The sequence below is a fragment of the Symphalangus syndactylus genome, chromosome 24, assembly GCF_028878055.3.
Source record: "Symphalangus syndactylus isolate Jambi chromosome 24, NHGRI_mSymSyn1-v2.1_pri, whole genome shotgun sequence".
Classification (NCBI taxonomy): Eukaryota; Metazoa; Chordata; class Mammalia; order Primates; family Hylobatidae; genus Symphalangus; species Symphalangus syndactylus.
In genome coordinates, this window is record NC_072446.2 from 69,946,830 (window position 1) to 69,966,751 (window position 19,922).

The following is a 19,922-nucleotide window of genomic DNA, read 5'->3' on the forward strand; positions in this document are numbered from 1 at the left end:
TATAGTTAGAGAATACAATAGAAGTAAGATTAAATAGATTTGGTACAGCTACAGAGACAGTAATGAAATGAAAAATAGTAAACCCATTAGTACGGCCAGAATGGAGCTCAAAAAGATAAAATGAGCTAACACAGAAAAAACCCACTGAGATGTAATGGATACGGGGAGAACGTCTAACACAGGTATACTGTAGCCCCAAAAGAAAAAAAGAATACACAACAACAACATTTAAAGAGATTGTGGCTGAGAATTTTCTAGCACTGACTTCATGATATAATCCACAGATTGAAAAGTCCAATAAATTCCAAGCAGAATAAAAAAGAAACTTGTAACAAGAAATATTATTGTGAAAATGAGAAAAACAAAAGACAAAGAAAATCTTAAAAATAGCCACAAGAAAGCAAAATTGCCTTCAAAAAAAAGCAATACGGCCGGGTGCAGTGGCTCTTGCCTGTAATCAGAGTGCTTTGGAAGGCCAAGGTGGGTGGATTTCTTGAGCTCAAAAGTTCAAGACCAGCTTGGGCAACAGGCGAAAACTCCATCTCTAAAAACCATATAAAAATGAGATGGGCATGGTGGCACACACCTGTAGTCCCAGCTACTCAGAAGGCTGAGGTAGGAGGACTGCTTGAGCCCAGGAGGCAGAGAACGCAGTGAGCCGAGATCATACCACTGCACTCCAGCCTGGGGGAGAGAGCAAGACCCTGTCTTGAAAAAAAAAAAAAAAAAAGCAATGGATTAACAGCTGATTTCTTACTATCAACAATGGAAGAAGACAACTGAGCAATACCTTAAACACGCTAAGAAAAACTAATACCAATCTGGAATTCTATACATAACAAAAATATTCTTCAAGAATAAAGGCAAAATAAAAACATTTTCAGAGAAAAAGAATTTACCAGTACACCTACATTAAAAAGAGTTCCAAAAGAACATACTTCAGACAAAAGGAAAATGATCTCAGATGGGAGGTCTGAAATACATCAAACAAGACAGACTAGCAAAAAGTAATAAATATGAAGATAAATTTAAATGAACATTGTATAAACAATATCTGTGAGTTTAAGAAATATATAAAAGTATGACAACAGTAACCTAAGCTGAGAGAAATAATTGGAATTCAAGAATTCTAAGGTGCCTCCCATGCCCAGAATGAGTACAGAATTATTAAGATCATATTTTTATAAAGATAAATGTTTTAATTTGGAGGAAAACTGAATGGAAACTGTGTAAAACTTTCAAACTAGTAGAGTGAAAGAAAATATAATTTAAAAATACTAAAAAGGACAAAACATATGTGCCAAATAAAATACTTCAAGTAAAATAAAAGACTGAATGACACATCTATCAATCACAATAAATATTAATGGGTTAAATGCTTCTGTTAAAAGACTATATGGGTTAAGACAAACTGGGTTTTATTTAAAATATGTTATTTACATATATATTTACATAAATATATGTTATTTACAAGTGATATCTAAAGAGATGCAGAAATGTAGAAGGGAAAACATTTATCATGCAAACACTATCAAAAGCAAGCCCACAAAATATATTTTAAGTTAAAAATCATTACTAGAGCTATAGAGGGTCACTTCATAACAAAACATTCAATTCACCAAGAAGACATAACAATTCTAATTCATATTCACTTTAACAACATAACTTCAAGACATACAAAGCAGACCGGGTGCAGAGGCTCACACCCGTAACCTCAGCACTTTGGGAGGCTGAGGCGGGCAGATCACTTGAGGTCTGGGGTTCAAGACCAGCCTGGCCAACATGGTGAAACCCCGTCTCTACTAAAAATAAAAAAATTAGCAGGGCATGGTGGCACACACCTGTAATTCCAGCTAGTCAGTAGGCTGAGGCAGGAGAATCGCTTGGACCCAGGTGGCGGAGGCTGCAGTGAGCCGAGAAGGTGCAATTGGACTCCAGCCTGGGAGACAGAGTGAGACTCCGTCTCAAAAAAAAAAAAAAAAAAAAAAAAAAAAAAAAAAAAAAAAAAAGATACAAAACAAAATCACAACTACAGAGACAAATACTAGAGAACTAGACACACAGTAGGAAACTCTAACTGCCGAACAAACCAAAAGCAAAAGAACATTCAGTGAAGAAACAGAAGACTTAAAAAGCAGGACTAAAAACTTGATCTAATAGACCTATGAAGAACATCACACCCAAGAACTGTAGAATATACATTCATTTCAATTCATTTCAAGTACTCATGGAATATTTATAAAATCTGATAGTAGTGGGCTGAAAGGCTGAAATCACAGAGCATGTTCTCTGAACACAAGGTTATTATGACTGAAATTGTAACAAAAAGATAACTAAAAAAATCCCCACAAAAATGGCAACAAATTAAGATATATTTATTTTTAACTTAACAGGTCAATGAAAGAATAATAATGGAAATAGGAAAATATTCTATACTGGACAATGACACACTAAAACCAACATAGGAGATGCAATGAAAGTGATACTTAGAGGAACATATACAGTCTTTTATGCAATCTTTAGAAAAGAAAAGCTGAAAAACAAGTTAGGTATCCACATATAGCTGCACCGCTCAAAATATACACTAGACTTTGAAGGTGTATAGGAAAAAAATTCTCATTAATTTATTGATTACATGTTAAAATGACAATATTTTTGATATACTGGATTACATAAAATATATCAATTTTTATGTTTCCTTTTTTAAAAAAAGCAACTAAAAATTTTTAATTACATAAGAATCTCCATTTTATTTCTAGACAGAATTGATCTAAAGAATTTAGAGCCAGGCATGGTGGCTCACACCTGTAATCCCAGCACTTTGAGAGGCAGAGGCACCTGAGGTCAGGATCACTTCAGGATCACCTGAGGTCAGGAGTTTGAGGCCACCCTGGCCAACATGGTGAAACCCCATCTCTACTAAAAATACAAAAAAACTAGCCAAGTATGGTGGCACACACCTGTAATCCTAGCTACTCAGGTGGCTGAGGCAGGAGAACTGCATGAACCCAGGAGGCAGAGGTTGCAGTGAGCTGAGATCATGCCACTGCACTCAAAAAAAGAATTTAGAAAAAGAACAGCAAACAAAACCTGAAGAAGAGAAAAATAAAATAGCAAGATTTAATGAAGCAGTAAACAACAGATCAGAGAGGCCTGACAAAACCCAAAGCTGGTTCTTTGAAAAGATTCATAAAACTGACAAATCTCTGGCAAAAAAGATGAAAAAAAAAAAAGGGACAAAAAATAATCAAGAGGAAAAGAAGGACATTACTACATATCCTACAGACATCAAAAGGTTAATGAGAGCTATTCTGGGCACACTGCCTATGGGGTAGCCCCACTCCACAAGGAGTAGTAAGTAAATAAATAAATAAAGTTAATGAGAATACCATAAATACCGTATGATAAATTTTTTATAATGTAGATCAAATGGACAAATTCCTAGAAAAACATCACAACTTAAAAACTGGTCAAAAGATGTAATACGGAGTGAGTTGGTTGAAGGTTTTTAAAAAAAAAAAAAAAAAAAAAAAAAAAAAAGATGTACTTTAAACCTGAATCATCCCGTAACAATTAAGAAAATAAATTACCTATTTTAAAACTCTGCCCTAAAGAAAACTCCAGGCCTCAATGGCTTTAACAAATTCTACCAAACATTTAAGTAGAAATATCCATAATCAAACATCTTCCAAGAATGGAAGAAAAAAAAGTCCCCAGTTCGTTTTATGAGGCTAGTTATAAATTTAATATGAAAACCTAACAAGAATATATGAAGAATTCCAAGCCAATCTCATGAATGAAAATTTGAAATCTTCCACAAAATATTAGCAAGCCAAATCCAGCAATCTCTTCATAATATATCATGGCAATGTTGGATTTATACCAGGAATTGCAGCTTGTTTTAACATTAGAACTAATATTGCATTAATATGTGTAATTCACCACACATGAACAGCTAAAGGGAAAAATGATATGAGCATAGTAATACACAAAAGGAGTTTGATAAAATTTAACATCCAGGCCAGGGGTGGTGGATTATGCCTATAATCCCAGAACTTTGGGAGGTCAAGAGTTCAAGACCAGCACGAGTAACATAGCAAAACCGCATCTCCACAAAAAACACAAAACAATTCAGTACTCAGTTGTGAGGAAAACTCTTAAACTCCCAACAGAAGTGAACTTCTTAACTTGAAAAAGGATACTTACAAAAACCAACAGCAAACATCATCCTTAATAGTGAAACACTAAAGGCTTTTCCATGAGATTGGGAATAAGACATTGACACCACTCCTTGCCAACACTGTACAACTCAGTGCATAAGGCAAGTAAAAGAAACAAAAGGTAAAAGGACTGGAAAAGAAGAAATACATTGCCATTAATTACATACAAGACATAAATGAGCATGTAAAAAATCCAAGTGAATTTACATGTACATTGTTAGAATACGAGTTAGCAAGTTTCGCTACACACAACAATCAACATTAGAAATACTACTGATTTTTTCATATCAACATGGAGTTACTAGAAAATAAAATTTTTTCTTTTTTTTTTTTTTTGAGGACAGAGTCTCATTCCATCACTTGGGCTGGAGTGCAGTGGTATAATCTCGGCTCATTGCAACCTCTGCCTCCTAAGTTCAAGACATTCTCGTGCCTCAGCCTCCTGAGTAGCTGGGATTACAGGCACGTGCCACCACATATGGCTAATTTTTGTATTTTTAGTAGACAGGGTTTCGCCATGTTGGCCAGGCTACTCTTGAACTCTTGATCTCAAGTGATCCGCCCACCTCAGCCCCCCAAAGTGCTGTGATTACAGGGGTAAGCCATTGTGCCCGGCCAGAAAATGAAATTTAAAAGCTACCATTTATAAAAGCACCAAGAACTATCATGTACTTAGGAATAAGTCTAACAAAAGTGTTTATTATCTTTCTGGAGAGAACTATGAAACTTCGAGAGATATTAAAGCAGACCTCAACAGAGTAGATACTGGACTGGAAGACTTAAAATTGTAAAGATGCAAATTCCTCCAAACAGATCATAAGTTCATTGCAATCCCAATCAAAATCCGAACAGATTTTTCTCTGGAAAATTGCTGATTCTCAGAAAAGTTGATTCTAAAATTTATAACAAATGGAAATAAATGGAAAGGGCTAAGAATGTCCAAAGTGGAAGGACTCGCTCTACTGGATAGCAAGACTTTTAGCAAAGCAATAAGAAGAATGCCACTGATGCAAAGACAGACAAATCAATGGGGAAGAAAACAACTTAGAAATTATCTTGCACTGAGTCTGAAAAATACAAATTTTTCTATAAAAAGTGCTGGGATAACTGGGTAGCCATATAAGCATTAGAAAATGAATTAAGAGAGATAACTTTTTAAAGAAAACATCAATTAGGAATCACATTTTCTTAAAATCCTAAAAGCTTTCCAATACAAAACACAATCACATGTAAAGGAAAAGGTATCTGAATAAGAGACTGCTCCGTAGCAAGTTGAAATCTCCAAGTCTATGGAAGAGGGTCTTCACAATTCTGAATTAAAATCATCTGCAATTTAAAAATTATGTCTCCAGCCTAGGCAACGTGGTAAAACCCTATCTCTACAAAAAGTACAAATATTAGCCAGGCGTGGTGGTGCACGTGGTGGTAGGTTCTTGGGAGGCTGACGTCTGAGGACTGCTTGAGCTGGGAGGTTAAGGCTGCAATGAGCTAAGATTGTGCCACTGCACTCCAGTCTAGGTCACAGAGTGAGACCCTGTCTCAAAAAGAAAAAAAAAAAAAGATAAAAGACAAAAAAAAGTAATGCCTACTTCAACTGTCAATCATGTATGGAAGACAAAATAGAGACATTGAGATGTCTAAGACCTCTAAAAATCTGGCTGCCACACTCCATCCTTCTACAGAAAACAACTGGAGAAAAGGAGTAACTTAATGCAAAGGAAGACACAGGAGCCTGGAAAAACAGACTCAACACTGAAGAAAGAAAATGGAAACTCTAAGACTGCCAATAAAGGGAAGTCTCAGCTTGGAAAGCAACCTACACCAATCATATAAGTAAAACTAACAGCAACATTACCCATAATTCCAAAAAACCTGGAAACAATTTCTATGTTCAATAGCAAAATGACTGGCCAACCTTTGTAAAATACTACATCAAAATACAATGTAACTTTGAAAAAATGGGAGGGGCCAAGCAAGGTGATTCAAGCCTGTAATCCCATCGCTTTGGAAGGCCAAGGTGGGAGGATCGCTTGAGCCCAGAAGTTCGAGACCAGCCTAGGCAAGAAAACTCACACGCACACACCCCCCCCACACACACCGCCATTCCCCAATCACATACACACCTCAATTCTAACTTTCAAAGAGGCACATAAAAGTAAACATTAGTCCAATTTATTTTTTATTTCGGTATGAGAACTTAGAAGACTAAAAATAAGAAAGAAAAATAATTTCCAGTTGGAGGAGACTAGACTGAAACGCCACTATACTTCTACCAAGTGTCAATAATAACATGATACTGAGGGACCATGTGGCAGCTTCTTTGTTCTCAGATACAATTTCTTTCTTTCTTCCTTTTTTTTTCCTTTTCCTAAACCTCAAAAATGCAAACTCTTAGACTGACAGTGAAGGGAAGTCCCAGTGTGATCAGATATGATTCCTAGCTCTTGGGAAAAAAACAGTTTAACTTGGTCTGAGGGAGAAAAGCTGAGAAATACAACTGAAGAAGAAATTGAACAATCAGAAAAGCACATGCAAAATACAAAGCAAAAAAATAATGAAATCTTATCAGAAAAAGTATTCATATAATGTACAAACTATATGTATGATTTAAAAATTGCATAATAGGGTCTCCATAATGTGAAATTTTATAGACATCTTCAGGATTTCAGAGTTCTCACTTATGATTAAACGATATTAATAAAGATAATAAACGTAGGAAAACTAAATTGCTTTCAAAAAGCTAGGCACTAAAAATATATAATGTATCACCAAAAAATTTCAGAGTAATATGAATTGGCACTGTGAAATATTTGTTCGATTTTAATTTTAAACAATCTTACTAGGAAAGCAACTGATTTTACTAGTAAAACAAGGACATAAATTCTAAAATCCACAAGTAGTTTGACAAAACAGTTCAACAGTTTAAAATTAGGGAAACAGTTTAAAGTTGAAAACTATATTTTTGGAACAAAAATCATTTGTCTCTCAAGAGAAATCCTAAGCTGACTAATGTCATTCTTCCCTGTGCTATTCAAAAGTACGCATGACGCGTTCTTACCTGGAATAAGATCTGCATAGGTCAAGCTAACATATAAGATACTGATAAGTATTTTATCAGCAAGTGGATCAAGAGCACTTCCCAAAGCTGATTTTTGATTGGCCCAGTTTCGAGCAATAAATCCATCCAACTGAAAATAGAAGTTTTTTTTTTATATATATAAATGTCATAACAGGAACAGAGTAGATATTCTGAAGCTTAAGATATACCAGAATAACAATTATACTCTCATAAAATGTTAACAAAATCTCTTCTGTTTCTTACCCCCAAACATTCTCACTCTTTCGCTGGTATACATTTCGCTTTTAAATTGGCAACTGGTCTTAAAATAAATGCACATTTATTTTCTTTCCCCCTCAAGGCCTTCTGGTTATTTCTCAGTATTTTCACAAGGCCCCTTTGTGGGATGAACCCAAACACACATTTAGAGATACAGTTAGTGATGTATTTAGAGCTACAAAGAACCCAAAGAAAACTCAAAGCATGAATGGCAGAGCCTGGACTAGGATAATATAATCCAACGCTGTTAAAACTTACCATTTTTCTGTTTTTCAACTCATTTTGCTCAATACCACTGTTTATTCCATATTCTCACTGTATCTGCATTACCTACATTTGAGTAGAAAACTCAATCCTCTCTACCTGGCCTAGTTAAAATTCTGATACTTAAATTATTTATTTTTATATCATTGTGATTAAAAATAAACTATATTTAAAGCATAAGTCACATCTAGTTGCTAGCGGGCCAAATGGGGCCTGCAAGCTGGTTCTGTTTGACCTATCAGAGTTTTTAAAAACTGTAATTAGTTATCAACATTTAAGTATTCAATTCTTCCCATAAAAACCCAGGTCTCCATCCTAACTTGAGAAGGGAGCAGTCTGGCCACTCTGGGGCCACAAAATGGACTGAAACCAAGTATTGTCTATTCACATTAAACAAGGTAGATATTTTCTGGTTTGTCCAAATCTCTTCCTGGCTTTTACTCATTTAACTTCAAGTTTCAACGAATGTTTGAGTTCTCTAATACTGTTTCTAAGGGGAAAAAAGATTAATTTAGACGCAATTAATCATGGTTCATTTTAAAGAACAAGTAAGTTGTCCATATCTCAAGTACTCCAATGAGTTAGAGGAGACAGCACTAGTCCCGGACCGTGGTAAAAAAAAAAAAAATGTGGTCTTTGTAGCAGAACAGAAGCTGTTCAAGTCCTGGCTCTGCCACTTACTAGCTGTGTGATCTTGGATAAGTTATTTGGCCTGACTAAGCCTTAGTTTCCTCATCTGTAACAGAGATAAATTACCTACCTCAAAGGCGTGGTTGTCTTCAGCACACAATGTGACTAATACTCGTTCAGCACTCAGCACTTAGTAAATCCTCAAAAAAAGTAGTTACTAGCTATTACTACTGCAACTGAAACAATCGATTTCCTTCTTAAGCATACAAACAGAAAAGTACCTAGACTGGGGAGCTGGGACCTTGGAAAATTAGGTTTAGTTCAGTTTCTGACCTCAGGGAACTTAACCTTTCGCTTTTTCGCCATCATCACCCTCTCATCTTCACTATTCCTCTAACCCACACTAGATTCCAAGGTCATCAACATCATTCCTTTACAAACATCTGTAACTCCCCTTCACTCCACCCTCCTTCAACACTGCTTAAAAACAACTCTCCATGTACGCTGGGCCTGCACCTAAGAGCTGAACAGTGCTTAAGTAAAACACACAAATGGGAAGACTGGTCTCACTTCAAACTGGTGACCACAAATCTCCCATGGGCACCCAATACTGCCTAGCAATCTCACACTTGTTTACCATATTTACCCTCTCTTTTCACACTGTCTCTTTCACACTGTCTCTGCTCTCACCTCAGACCTAACTCCATCCCTCTCGCTCATGGTCATGTCTATATTTTCCTTAAGAAAAAAGAAAAACGTAGTCAGCCCATCCTCATATTCCCATCATCAAATCCCCCACCTACCTGCATCCATTCATTCTCTCTGCCTTCCTTCATCCGTTCCCATGCCCTCTCACCTTCTGTGACCTGCCTCCCTTCTTCCACATCTCCCCTTGCATCATCCATCTCTCCCTTTCATTAAATCTCTCTACCTGATCATTTAATTAATCAGTTAACTAACAACAAAAATTCACTGGGCACAGTGGCACACCTATAGTCCCAGCTACTTGGAAGGCTGAGGTGGGAGGATCATTTCAAGCCAGGAGTTCAAGGCCAACCTGGGCAATACGAGATTTATCTCAAAAAAAAAGAAAAAAAAAAGGCCAAACAAAAATTCCCCAGTATATACATATACTCCAGCATATATATTTTTACATATAGGATTTTATATCTATCTATATATAGATATAGATACAATTCCCCAGTATATATCGTTTTAAAAGACCCTTCTGTGATCCTATTTCTCTATTCCCCTACAAAGCAAAACTGCTTCAAAGGAACGTCCAATGTCATTACCATCTCACATGTGTTCATCGACCCACTCCAATTGTCCCCACCCCTCCAGAGGTGAGGCTCATAAAGGCCACCAAGGAATTCCACATTTTTAGAGTACTTGACCTCGACATAACTGAAGCACTTTCTCCACTTTCTGGGAAATCTCACTGCCTAATTTTCTTCCTTCCTCACCAGCTATTCCTTCCCAGGGTTCCTGACTGGCTTCTTTTCTGGTGCTCTACTTGTTGCTCATTTCTCTGACCCTTCATTTCTGTTACCTCAGCCTGGATGATTTTACCCAGATCCAACCATCTATATCTGACAGCTCCCAAATTTCTCTCTCTGTAACGATGACTTCCTCCAACTCCAAACTACTAAACTGCCCAATTGATACTTCTATGTGGATAGGCAACAGAATTCTTAGTATTCTCCCTTAAACTCTGCCCTACTCAAGTGTTGCCCATCACAAAAAAAATGTCATTTCCATGAACCTGGTTTTAGAAGAGATTTTCTTTTTTTAAAGTAAGACCCTAGTATTCATATTTGACTCTTCCTACTCTCACTCCATATCTAATCCATCAACATATTACCTCTGTCTTTAAAATATATCTCAAACCCACATACTTCTCTCCAACTCCAAACTCCAACCCCAGTCTAAGCTCCCAGCACTGCTGCCATGGATCACGGCCAGCCCCTAACCAATTACTCAGCTTCCACTCTTATCTGTCTATAATCCATTTTCCACACACAACGCAATCAGACTTTGTCATTCGCCGGCTTAAACTGATGAGTCCAGCCACCTCCCAGTGGCCAGTCGAAAGGCACTAAAATTACCATGGAACAAATGTGAAATGTGGCACCAGTTAACTTAGGTTTCCACAAACATCATCTTATATATTTAGAAAAATGTTAATGGGGCCTCTCTAAAATTCAATGAATACTGCAATCTCATGTGGCAGCTTAAAATAAAAAAAAAAAAAGGTAGCAGATAAGGAGACTACAGTAACTGAAAAAGATCTTGTCTCTTATGTTAAAAAAAAACTGTTATCAGTATAATGGCCTTTGACAGACTTGGAGATAATATTAACAATGAGTGCAGGCTTTGGGATAAAAGAAGGGACAGGCCAGGTGCAGTGGCTCACGCCTGTAATCCCAGGCCGAGGGAGGCCAAGGTGGGTGGATCACCTGAGGTCAGGAGCTCGAGACCAGCCTGGCCAACATGGTGAAACCCCATCTCTACTAAAAATACAAAAATTAGCCAGGCATGGTAGTGCGTGCCTGTAATCCCAGCTACCCAGGAGGCTGAGGCAGGAGAACTGCTGGAACCCAAGAGGCAGAGGCTGCAGTGAGCCGACATCATGTCACTGCACTCCAGCCTGGGCGACAGAGTGAGTCTCCTGTCTCCAAAAAAAAAAGCAGGGACAAAAGAAAAGGAGAAAGATTGTGAGAATGGGGAGAGGTAGTGACAAATATTAGTAGACGCTAAACTCTGGAAAAAGAGAGGTAAAGCCAATTTTGGAGGCTATGTTTGAAGCAGGTTTGGAAATGCCATGTAACAATGCAAATGCTCTCTTTTGTCTGCACTCCAAAATCTTCAGTTAACTCTATGTTGCCCACCAATGCTACTGCTACTAGGCAGGTGGAATTTTGTTTCTATAAACCTCAAACAGAACAGCTGATGTTACAAAGAAAGATGGCATACAACTTTTATTAATATAAAATTAGTTTCTCTTGATTCTCAATAAATATTGAGCAAAGCTTTTCAAACATAAATTAGTTTGAAGTGGTACCAAAGCACTGCCTGTCTGGATGCTCATATAGATCTCAGACCAGCCTTGTACAAGAATATAATGTATCTATTTCTCCTGCTAACTCTGCCCTGGTTTAAAATTATTCCTCCATCTTTTCCACACTTCCCTCAACTATGTTTTTATACAGCATGAAGTTTTTCCTTTTTTTTTTTTTTAAGAGACAAGGTCTTGCTCTGTCACCCAGGCTAGAGTACAGTGGTGCGATCATAGCTCACTGCAGCCTTGAACTCCTCAGCTCAAGCAATCCTCCTGCCTCGGCCTCCTGAGTACCTAGGACTGCAGGCGTGTGCCACCATGCCCAGGTAATTTTTAAATTTTTTGTAGAGATAGGCTCTTGCTATGTTGTGCAGGTTGGTCTCAAACTCCTGACCTCTCAAAGCGCTGGAATTACAAGTGTAAGCCACTGTGTCCAGCCAGTTTTATAAGGCATTTCGAAACTTTCATGAAACAAAGTTGGTAATACAAATAATGTCATACGTGATGACAGCTAGCCAGTCCACAAAAGCCTATTTAATGTAGCCTTCTGTTATAAAATTATTTTCCAGTTCTAATTTGAGATCATCTGAATAAATCCTCCTCTCCTCTATCAAAACTAACAATGTAGTATCAAGGAGAGCTCCTCTTCTTTGTCCATCTGCTGAGGGAGGAGAAGAAGGAAGGACGTTCACTTGTCAGCCCAGAGCAGAGTATTCTGCAGGGCAGTCAGAGGGGTGTAGAGCAGAGATCAGAAAATAAATCTGTGGGGGCACCTACAGCCTCCTGCTAGCATGAAACCTGAGCAAAGCTATGACTTCTACATGCTCCTGGTCACATCCCAGTTCCCTGGGTCCTAACAACTGGTCCAGTTTCCCTCTCCACTAGGAAAACCAACTTTTTTTTGCAGATCAGAGTATTCCTCTTTATCACAATACATAGAAAAGTCATCTCAGATCTCCTCTCCTTTATTTCTATCCCTAAAGCAAGCACTCAGCTCTTTGGAAATTTCTAAGGGTGTTTCTTCCACTCTTAAAAACCAAGAGGACAAAGTATCCCCTCCTTTACTTCCCTACAACCTTCGCTTCCTCCCTGAAATCATATGAAAAAAAAATCCCATATAGATGCTAAAGACAAAGTCCTCACAAAAAGTACTATGTCAAATTCATCTTGAGGATTTCCTCCCAAGGAAAAGCAGGCTAAGGCTACGCTATTTCGGTTTAGTAGTACAGACCAGGATTTGGAAGGAGAGCAAACTGGGAATGCATTTACAACTTACCAAATCTGTTAGTCCAGCTAAAGCAAAAACTCCTAGTGCAATATTAAAATCTTCTTCAATAATCAAATAGCCCAGAACTGGGGCCAAGCCAATTCTCGTCATTGACAACATATTTGGGATTGTCCATGGGTTTTCATACTGAAACACAAAGACAACAAAATTTAAATAAAATACTGTGAATTCATACTTTGAATAACTATATACATACATTAGAAAAATATACTTCATCAACTTCAGTCAGAAGCTACATAAACTTTAAATTTAGTACATTACATTGAATTTTAAAATCCATTCTGTTCTTTTTACCGATATCTCCCTAAAATCTTCTTTCAAGAATACAGAAGATGGCTGGGCATGATGGCTCACGCCTATAATCCCTGCACTTCAGGAGGCTGAGGCGGGAGGATCCCTTAAGCCCAGGAATTAGAGACCAGCCTGGGAAACATGGAGAGAATCCCATCTCAATTTTTTTTAATTAAAAAAAGAAAAAAAAAGAATACAAAAGATGAAGATGTATCATGTACCCAAACACAGAGTAAGGTGTCTTACATATTATAGGTTTCCTTTTCTCTTTTTTTTTTTTTTTTTTGAGACGGAGTCTAGTTCTGTTGCCCAGGCTGTAGTGCAGTGGCACGATCTCGGCTCACTTGCAACCTCCACCTCCCGGGTTCAAGTGATTCTTCTGCCTCAGCCTCAAGTAGCTGGGATTACAGGTGCCCGCCACCACGCCCAGCTAATTTTTGTATTTTTAGTAGAGACAGGGTTTCACTGTGTTGGCCAGGCTGGTCTCAAACTCCCGACCTTGTGATCCGCCACCTCGGCCTCCCAATGTGCTAGGATTACAGGCGTGAGCCATCGCACCCGGCCTATTATAGGTTTTCTTAAGAGAGGGAAGACAGAACACATGTATTATCTGCCATATAAGCTAAGCCTTTAACATATAACTTCATTGTAAGAACTCAGAACTTTCAACAGTCTGCTTTTAAAGGTGAAACTTCAGGAAGATCTTGTAAATAGACAAACAGTGTCTACTTACAAGTAAAAGTGTCAGGAAAAAAGGCCAAATTATCAACTCCAGGCATTCAGCTTGGAATATTTACTGCGAAGAATCTCCCTCACTCCCTTACACACATCTAAAGAATGCTAAATGCTATATAGAGTGTATGGAGGTACAAATGAAGAGAACGAAAACAGATTTAATTCTATAACCTCATCACTAAGTCATAGAACTGCTAGAAGAAAATGGAGATAGGAATAGGGATTGTGATATTTGGAAATTGAGTAATTGTGTAAATTTGTTCAAAACAGTCATGGAAATGTTAAGATCCTCAACTAAAAACCGAGGGCTTTCACAGTTCCCATCTGGGGGCTTTGCGATTCCTAGACACCTCATTTGGAGCCAAGCTGTTTGAAGTTGGCACTAACAAAAGAGCTCTTTGGCAGCTGTGTGAAGAACATCCCCTTCTTGCCAAACAGAATCTGACTCATGAGAGGGTATTTCAGCTTTGAAAAGCCTCGGCCCAGCGGAGCTAAGACACCTTGCACAACAGGGTACAGAAATAACAAGAAGAAAACGCCTTTCCCTGAAGCCTAGATTTTTTTTCTCCGCTGTGTCAAGACTGCCAATTCTACCCCATGGGACTTTTTCTCTTCTCTAGAATCCCTTTTAACCTTCTTCTTAATCAGTACTAGCCAACTTGCCTGAATCTTAATTTTGGTTGTAAAAAAGGTGGCAAAGTCCATTTCTGAAGATTCTTTTAAAATTCTATGACCTATCCTGTAAAAAAAAAAAAAGTATTCTCTAAAGACACTATGTCTGTATTTATAAAAGAAACCCAGCAAGAAAGCACCTCAGCTTGGCGGTATAATTAAATAGTTATTGCTGGGGTCAGGTGGCAGAATACTGTCATTGAAAGCTATAGAAAAACTTCAAATTATCCGAAGAGCAATCACAAAACAAGAAGCAATACAAACCTCTACTCTGAGATCTTTTACTGAAAGTAATCCACATTATACAATGAAAACATTCTTGGAATACATTCCAAATTCAAGTTCAAATATCAGAGTGTTTCAGAGTCCAGAGAAAAAAGATAAGTCTGTTGACCATACTATGGTAGAAAATAAGTCAAATACTGATCAAAGGTTACAGCAACTCAAAGGGAAGAGTGGGAGGGGAGAAGGTTGCACATGGTTGCGAAAAAGCATTAAGCAAAAGATCAGAAAAAAGGGCCCCAAATTAACTTCAGAAATTATCCACAGGGCAAAATTAAAGACGAAGCTGTAAACAGAAACATCACTTCATTTGGCGAATTAACAAACAACTGAATGTTGCTGGAACAGTGAAGGGAGTTCTTTTTAGCTCCACATAGAATATTTCGGTTAAGGTGTCTCATTAATTTGTAATCATTAAATCCGTAAAAGTTTCAAAGTTAACATTAGGAGAGCTAATCTCAGATTACTCAACCAGATAACCTGTGGCATACTCGACCAACTACTGCTGTTCTGGGAAGGACTTCAGTCAGGATATGGCAACTTCAAACTATCCAGCATTCAAACCCCAACGTGCTTTAGCTATTAGTGGAGTTGAGACCCCTGCCAGGATCTGGCCACCTCAACCCATGCTGTACAACTGATGAAAGCAGTACAGGGGCCACTGAAGACATAACAATTGAAGATGTAATAATTGCATGAGTCTTGCTAACATGACATCAAAAGATCTCCCACACTCATGCTCGGGTGTCTTCTGTCTGGGCAGCATATCAACAGGTAAGTGGACAAGTACTTCCCTCGGTTACCTCGAGAATAGTTTAAATCTTTTTCTATAATTAAAGGTTAAAAGATCTTTTAATTACGACCTAAATTATTTAATTAGCCTTCATCCTATAATGTGTAAGGTTAACAAAGGTCAAATGATGGTGAACGAAACTTGCACAAGCAAACAGAAGGGCCTGTATACCTTTCTAAATATTCCAAAGACTTGCCCTAAACACTGGGGATTCACTTCCAAAGAATTAAAAATAGGCTTTTAGTAAGACAAGCGAAGGCTACCTTTGCCAATGCAATATGCAGAGGCGGCCCTTCCAGCAACGGGTGCAGATAGAAGGGGGATGAGAGGATTTCTAACTTGACCACAGAGACCGTAGGTGGACCCCGCTGGTGACCCTGAAATTCATCCCAACCAAATGACCTGCCAGTAACTTCTTTTCAGGGAAGAATCTAAAAGTTAGGAAACGGAAGCGTCCGAGCTGCACCACCCAGAGCATGTTACTCCAGTGCAGGGGCGGCGACCCCAGCCCAGGGCCGGCCCGCCGCCGCCTCATCGGTACGTACCAGGCTGGGGGTGCTCGCCGGGCCCCACTGGCCGCCCGGGGCTTCGGCAGCAGCGCCCGCTCCGGCCGCTGGCCTGGGGGCCGCCTTCCCCGCGCCCGAGCAGTGGTTCCGCTGGCCGATCCCGGGCAGCCGCAAGCTAAGCGCGGCTGGACGCAGCCTCCAACGTTCGGCCAGGCAGCCCAAGCAGCAGGGCACGGGCGGCAGCAGGGCCCAGCAGGCGCGCCCTTTACTCGGCCGCGTCCCCGGTGCCCAAGCGGCGCCGCGAAGGGCCCCCCACGAGCCGCGCGCCAAGCGCAAGGCTAGCATGGCCCTGCGGCCGCGCCGCGGGAACTCGGGCGGCGACAGCTCAGCAGCCTGGGACACTGGCGAGCCCCTTCTCCATGGAGACCCGGCAACCACACACAAACTGGGCCACCGCTGCCTCCATACTACTTTTCACACCCCAGCACACTCCACTTACACAGGTGGCAAAAGCCGCCAAGGGCGGACGCCTTCGCGACGCTTTTACGACACCGTCGCCGTCGGGCTTCCCCGCGCCCCTGGCACAGCGGAGGCGCGCGCGTCGGGCTCAGTGGGTTTTGGGAAGCAGCGGGTACGCGGCGCTCTCCTGTCTTGACCCGCAGCCGGGAGCCAAGGCCCGTTGCGGGGGAAGGGGAGAAACGAACAAGGTAGGATGACCGCGCAGCCAACATAGCCGCGAGGGGGCAGGAGCCACCTCAGGCCCTGGCCTGAAACCCTCCGAGGCGGGTGGCCGGCAGAAGGGCCCCCTCCGAGGTGCGTGCGGCGCCCTACGGTTCTTGTGGGTGGTTTACAGTATCTAGTACTGAAGAAATGATTAATAAATATTGGCTCTGTAATTCTCTCCTTTTTGAGCATTGAATGAAGATGCATATGCTAAAAACATAAGCATTAGCAAATGTTAATAATAGCAATGGTTGTTTTGCTGAAAACAGTAACACTGTATTATCCAGAATCATTGTTTACCTGTGAGAATTGTGTTTTTAAATAGTTTTAAAATTATCTTAAATTTTTACATTGCTAGTACAAAAGTTTCAATTATACTATATAACCTGGCTTTAGTGCATCATCCCGTTTAATCCTCCCAACGACTGCAAGATGAAGGTCCCATTATTACTTTTACAGATAAGGAAACTTAGGTGTAGAGAGGTTAAGAAACTTGCCTATAATATCCGAGATAGTTATGAGTCAGTTCACCATTAATTAGCTGATTAATATAGTCAGATTAGTATATTAAACATATTGACATATCAATATTAATTTGCAATGTTACGTAATTTTTTTCTTGCTGAGTTCAGTGTTGAACTGAATTTGAATGGTTCTTGCCGCCTCTCCACTGTCCCCCCACTAACCCCACCTATGATGGCTGAACTACCTTACAGTTGAGTTTAAAGTCTTAATTCGGGTAGTTAGGAAAGGGAAAGGCCAACTGAAAGTGAGCAACATTGTAGATGAAGCAGCGGGTATTTATCCAAAAAAAAATTTTATCCAAAAAAAATCTATTTCTTACATTGAAATCCTGACATTGAGAGAAAAATTGAAACTTCTGTACCAGCAATGTAAAAGTTTTTAAAACTTTAAAAACTATTTAAAAACACAATTCTCATAGGTAAACATTGATTCTGGATAACCCTGGCAAGAGGGAGCGGGCAGGATTCCAGTCTCTCCCTTCCTGTCATGAGATTGCCTTTATTCACTCTCCACTTCCTAAGATACTCATTGTCTCTTGGGGCTTTTTTCTATTCCCTATATTCAGTCTGTACTTCATCTGCCTCTAATCCTTGGCACTGAGGACACAAACTTGCTTTTGTGTGTTTTTTCCATTTGTTGCTCTGATAGGTTTTATTTCTATTATGGTATTTGTCCAACCTCTTATTAATTTTTTCTAAATTAATTCTAGTTACTGTGTTGATTTCTTCAACTTCTATACTATTTATGGTAATCTAGTTTTATCCAGGCTTTGTGCCCTCAAGAATAACACCATTACCTGAGCTCTTCACTTATTTGCCTTATTGTTTGGAGCTAGCACTCATAGGTTTCTGTTTTAGATACCATTTTAGTTGTATATATTTTTTGTATATTTCAAAATATGGAATTAAATTATACTGTTATCAATGTTTAAAATAGAACATCCCCAAAATTATCTATGTAGCAAATTTTATGTTCTTCCTATTTTTCACTTCAATATAAAATTAGAGAAAAAAACTCTAAGATACAATAGAGCCCGCCAATTAAAATATAATAAACTGTTTTGTGTTAAGAAAGCCAGCTCTACTACAGACTGCTGATGGCTGTCTTTAAAAAGTAGAAAAATAAAGTGGCTGGCATTTTGGCCTGAAGGGCAATGACTGCTCAATACTTACGACTAAAGAGTAACATGCTTTTAACAAACTGTTTCCCTAACATTTTAAGACGGAAGAACATCCAGCTATCACCCTTTGATCTCATTTTCTAGAACTTGACAGAAGTCAATAAATGAACAGGTTAATCTGGGATAAAGGATGGAGAAAATGCAGAAACCCAGTGAAGGAGAGTTTAGAGCAGGGCAGGGGGCAGAGGAAACCAAAATATTCCACAGTTCGTAACTGTTTTATAATGTTCATTTCCTGTTTTATGAATGCTGTAATAATTTCTATCCAAGCAGATTAAACACACAGGCACCTCATATGTCTGAAGGGACTGGGAATATCTGTCATTGAACTTTTTTCCCAAAATGGGGAGAAATTAGAATAGTAAGTCTGTAATAAAAATAGGAATAAAAATCCATATATAAATTCTAAGTTTCATGAAGTTCATTTCAAATTTTTCTCTCTCTACCCTTGTATCAGAATTATTTTCATAAGTAACCAGAATGTACTGGTCAGGTGTCTTATCCCAACTTCTGTAGTCAGTCATGTAACTGCTTACCCCAAGAGAACGTGAAAAGAGAAAGGATTGTTCAATCTTGAATAATTAGCCTGCTATTAACTGTTTAGTTCATCCTTTCATTGATCCTTTGCTGAGAAGTTGTGAAAATAAAAATTCTGCCCCTAGAGGGTAGTATTGTCTTGCCACTTAATGTTTTCCATGGTAAGTTGCAAAGTGCTGTGTATGACTGTGCTGTATATTCGAACAAATTACCTCTTTGCTACTACTTCTTGGAACCTGTTTTTAGGCTTTCCGTTTTTGTTTTGTTTTATTTTTTTGAGATGAAGCCTCGCCCTGTTCTCACCCAGCCTGGAGTGCAGTGGCGTTATCTCGGCTCATTGCAACTTCCACCTCCCAGGTTCAAGCGATTCCAGCCTCCCAGGCAGCTGGGATTACAGGCGCATGCCACCACGCCCGGCTAATTACTGTGTTTTTAGTAGAGACAGGAGTTCCCCATGTTGGTCAGGCTGGTCTCAAACTCCCAACCTCAAGTGATCTGCCCACCTCGGCCTCCCAAAGTGCTGGGATTACAGGTGTGAGCCATCATGCCCGGGCTGTTGTTAGGCTTTTGAAAATTCTGCAACCCAAGCATTCTCACTTATCACTTCTATTTGAAGTTTAAGCTTTTTGAGAAGAAAATTTTATTCCAAATCTATTATGAATATTTTCTGCCTAGGGATAAATGAACAAAGTCTAGAAATACGTGTACTGCATTCTTATATCAGATATGCAGTGTAATGTAGTGTTAGTTACTTGTGTTATTTAGTCTAGGACACAATAAACTTGGGCCACTTTTTGTTTCCTAAAACCAAAAGAAGATTATGTAAAGAAGGTAGTTTTGCAAATGGATCTTATGTAAATATTAATGATTGGAAGTTA

At 39.1% G+C, this 19,922-nt stretch overlaps 1 protein-coding gene across 6 annotated transcripts in view; it reads right to left on the minus strand.

Annotated features, from left to right (window-relative positions):
• Positions 1-19,406, minus strand: part of CRLS1 (cardiolipin synthase 1) — a 33,907-nt gene extending 14,501 nt beyond the window's left edge. Inside the window, exons 1-3 of one of the 6 annotated variants that reach the window (XM_055265061.2) lie at positions 16,579-19,406; positions 12,789-12,926; positions 7,279-7,408 (exon numbers count right to left, since the gene is read on the minus strand). In XM_055265061.2, coding sequence (XP_055121036.1) covers positions 7,279-7,408; positions 12,789-12,899 — 241 coding nt within the window. In that variant the 5' untranslated portion in view covers positions 12,900-12,926; positions 16,579-19,406. Of the gene's footprint in view, positions 1-7,278; positions 7,409-12,788; positions 12,927-14,489; positions 14,509-15,252; positions 15,424-16,118 lie in introns of those variants that run through there. The other 5 variants (XM_055265056.2, XM_055265058.2, XM_055265059.2 and 2 more) reach the window with 5 other exon arrangements.
• Between the last annotated feature and the right edge of the window lie 516 nt (positions 19,407-19,922).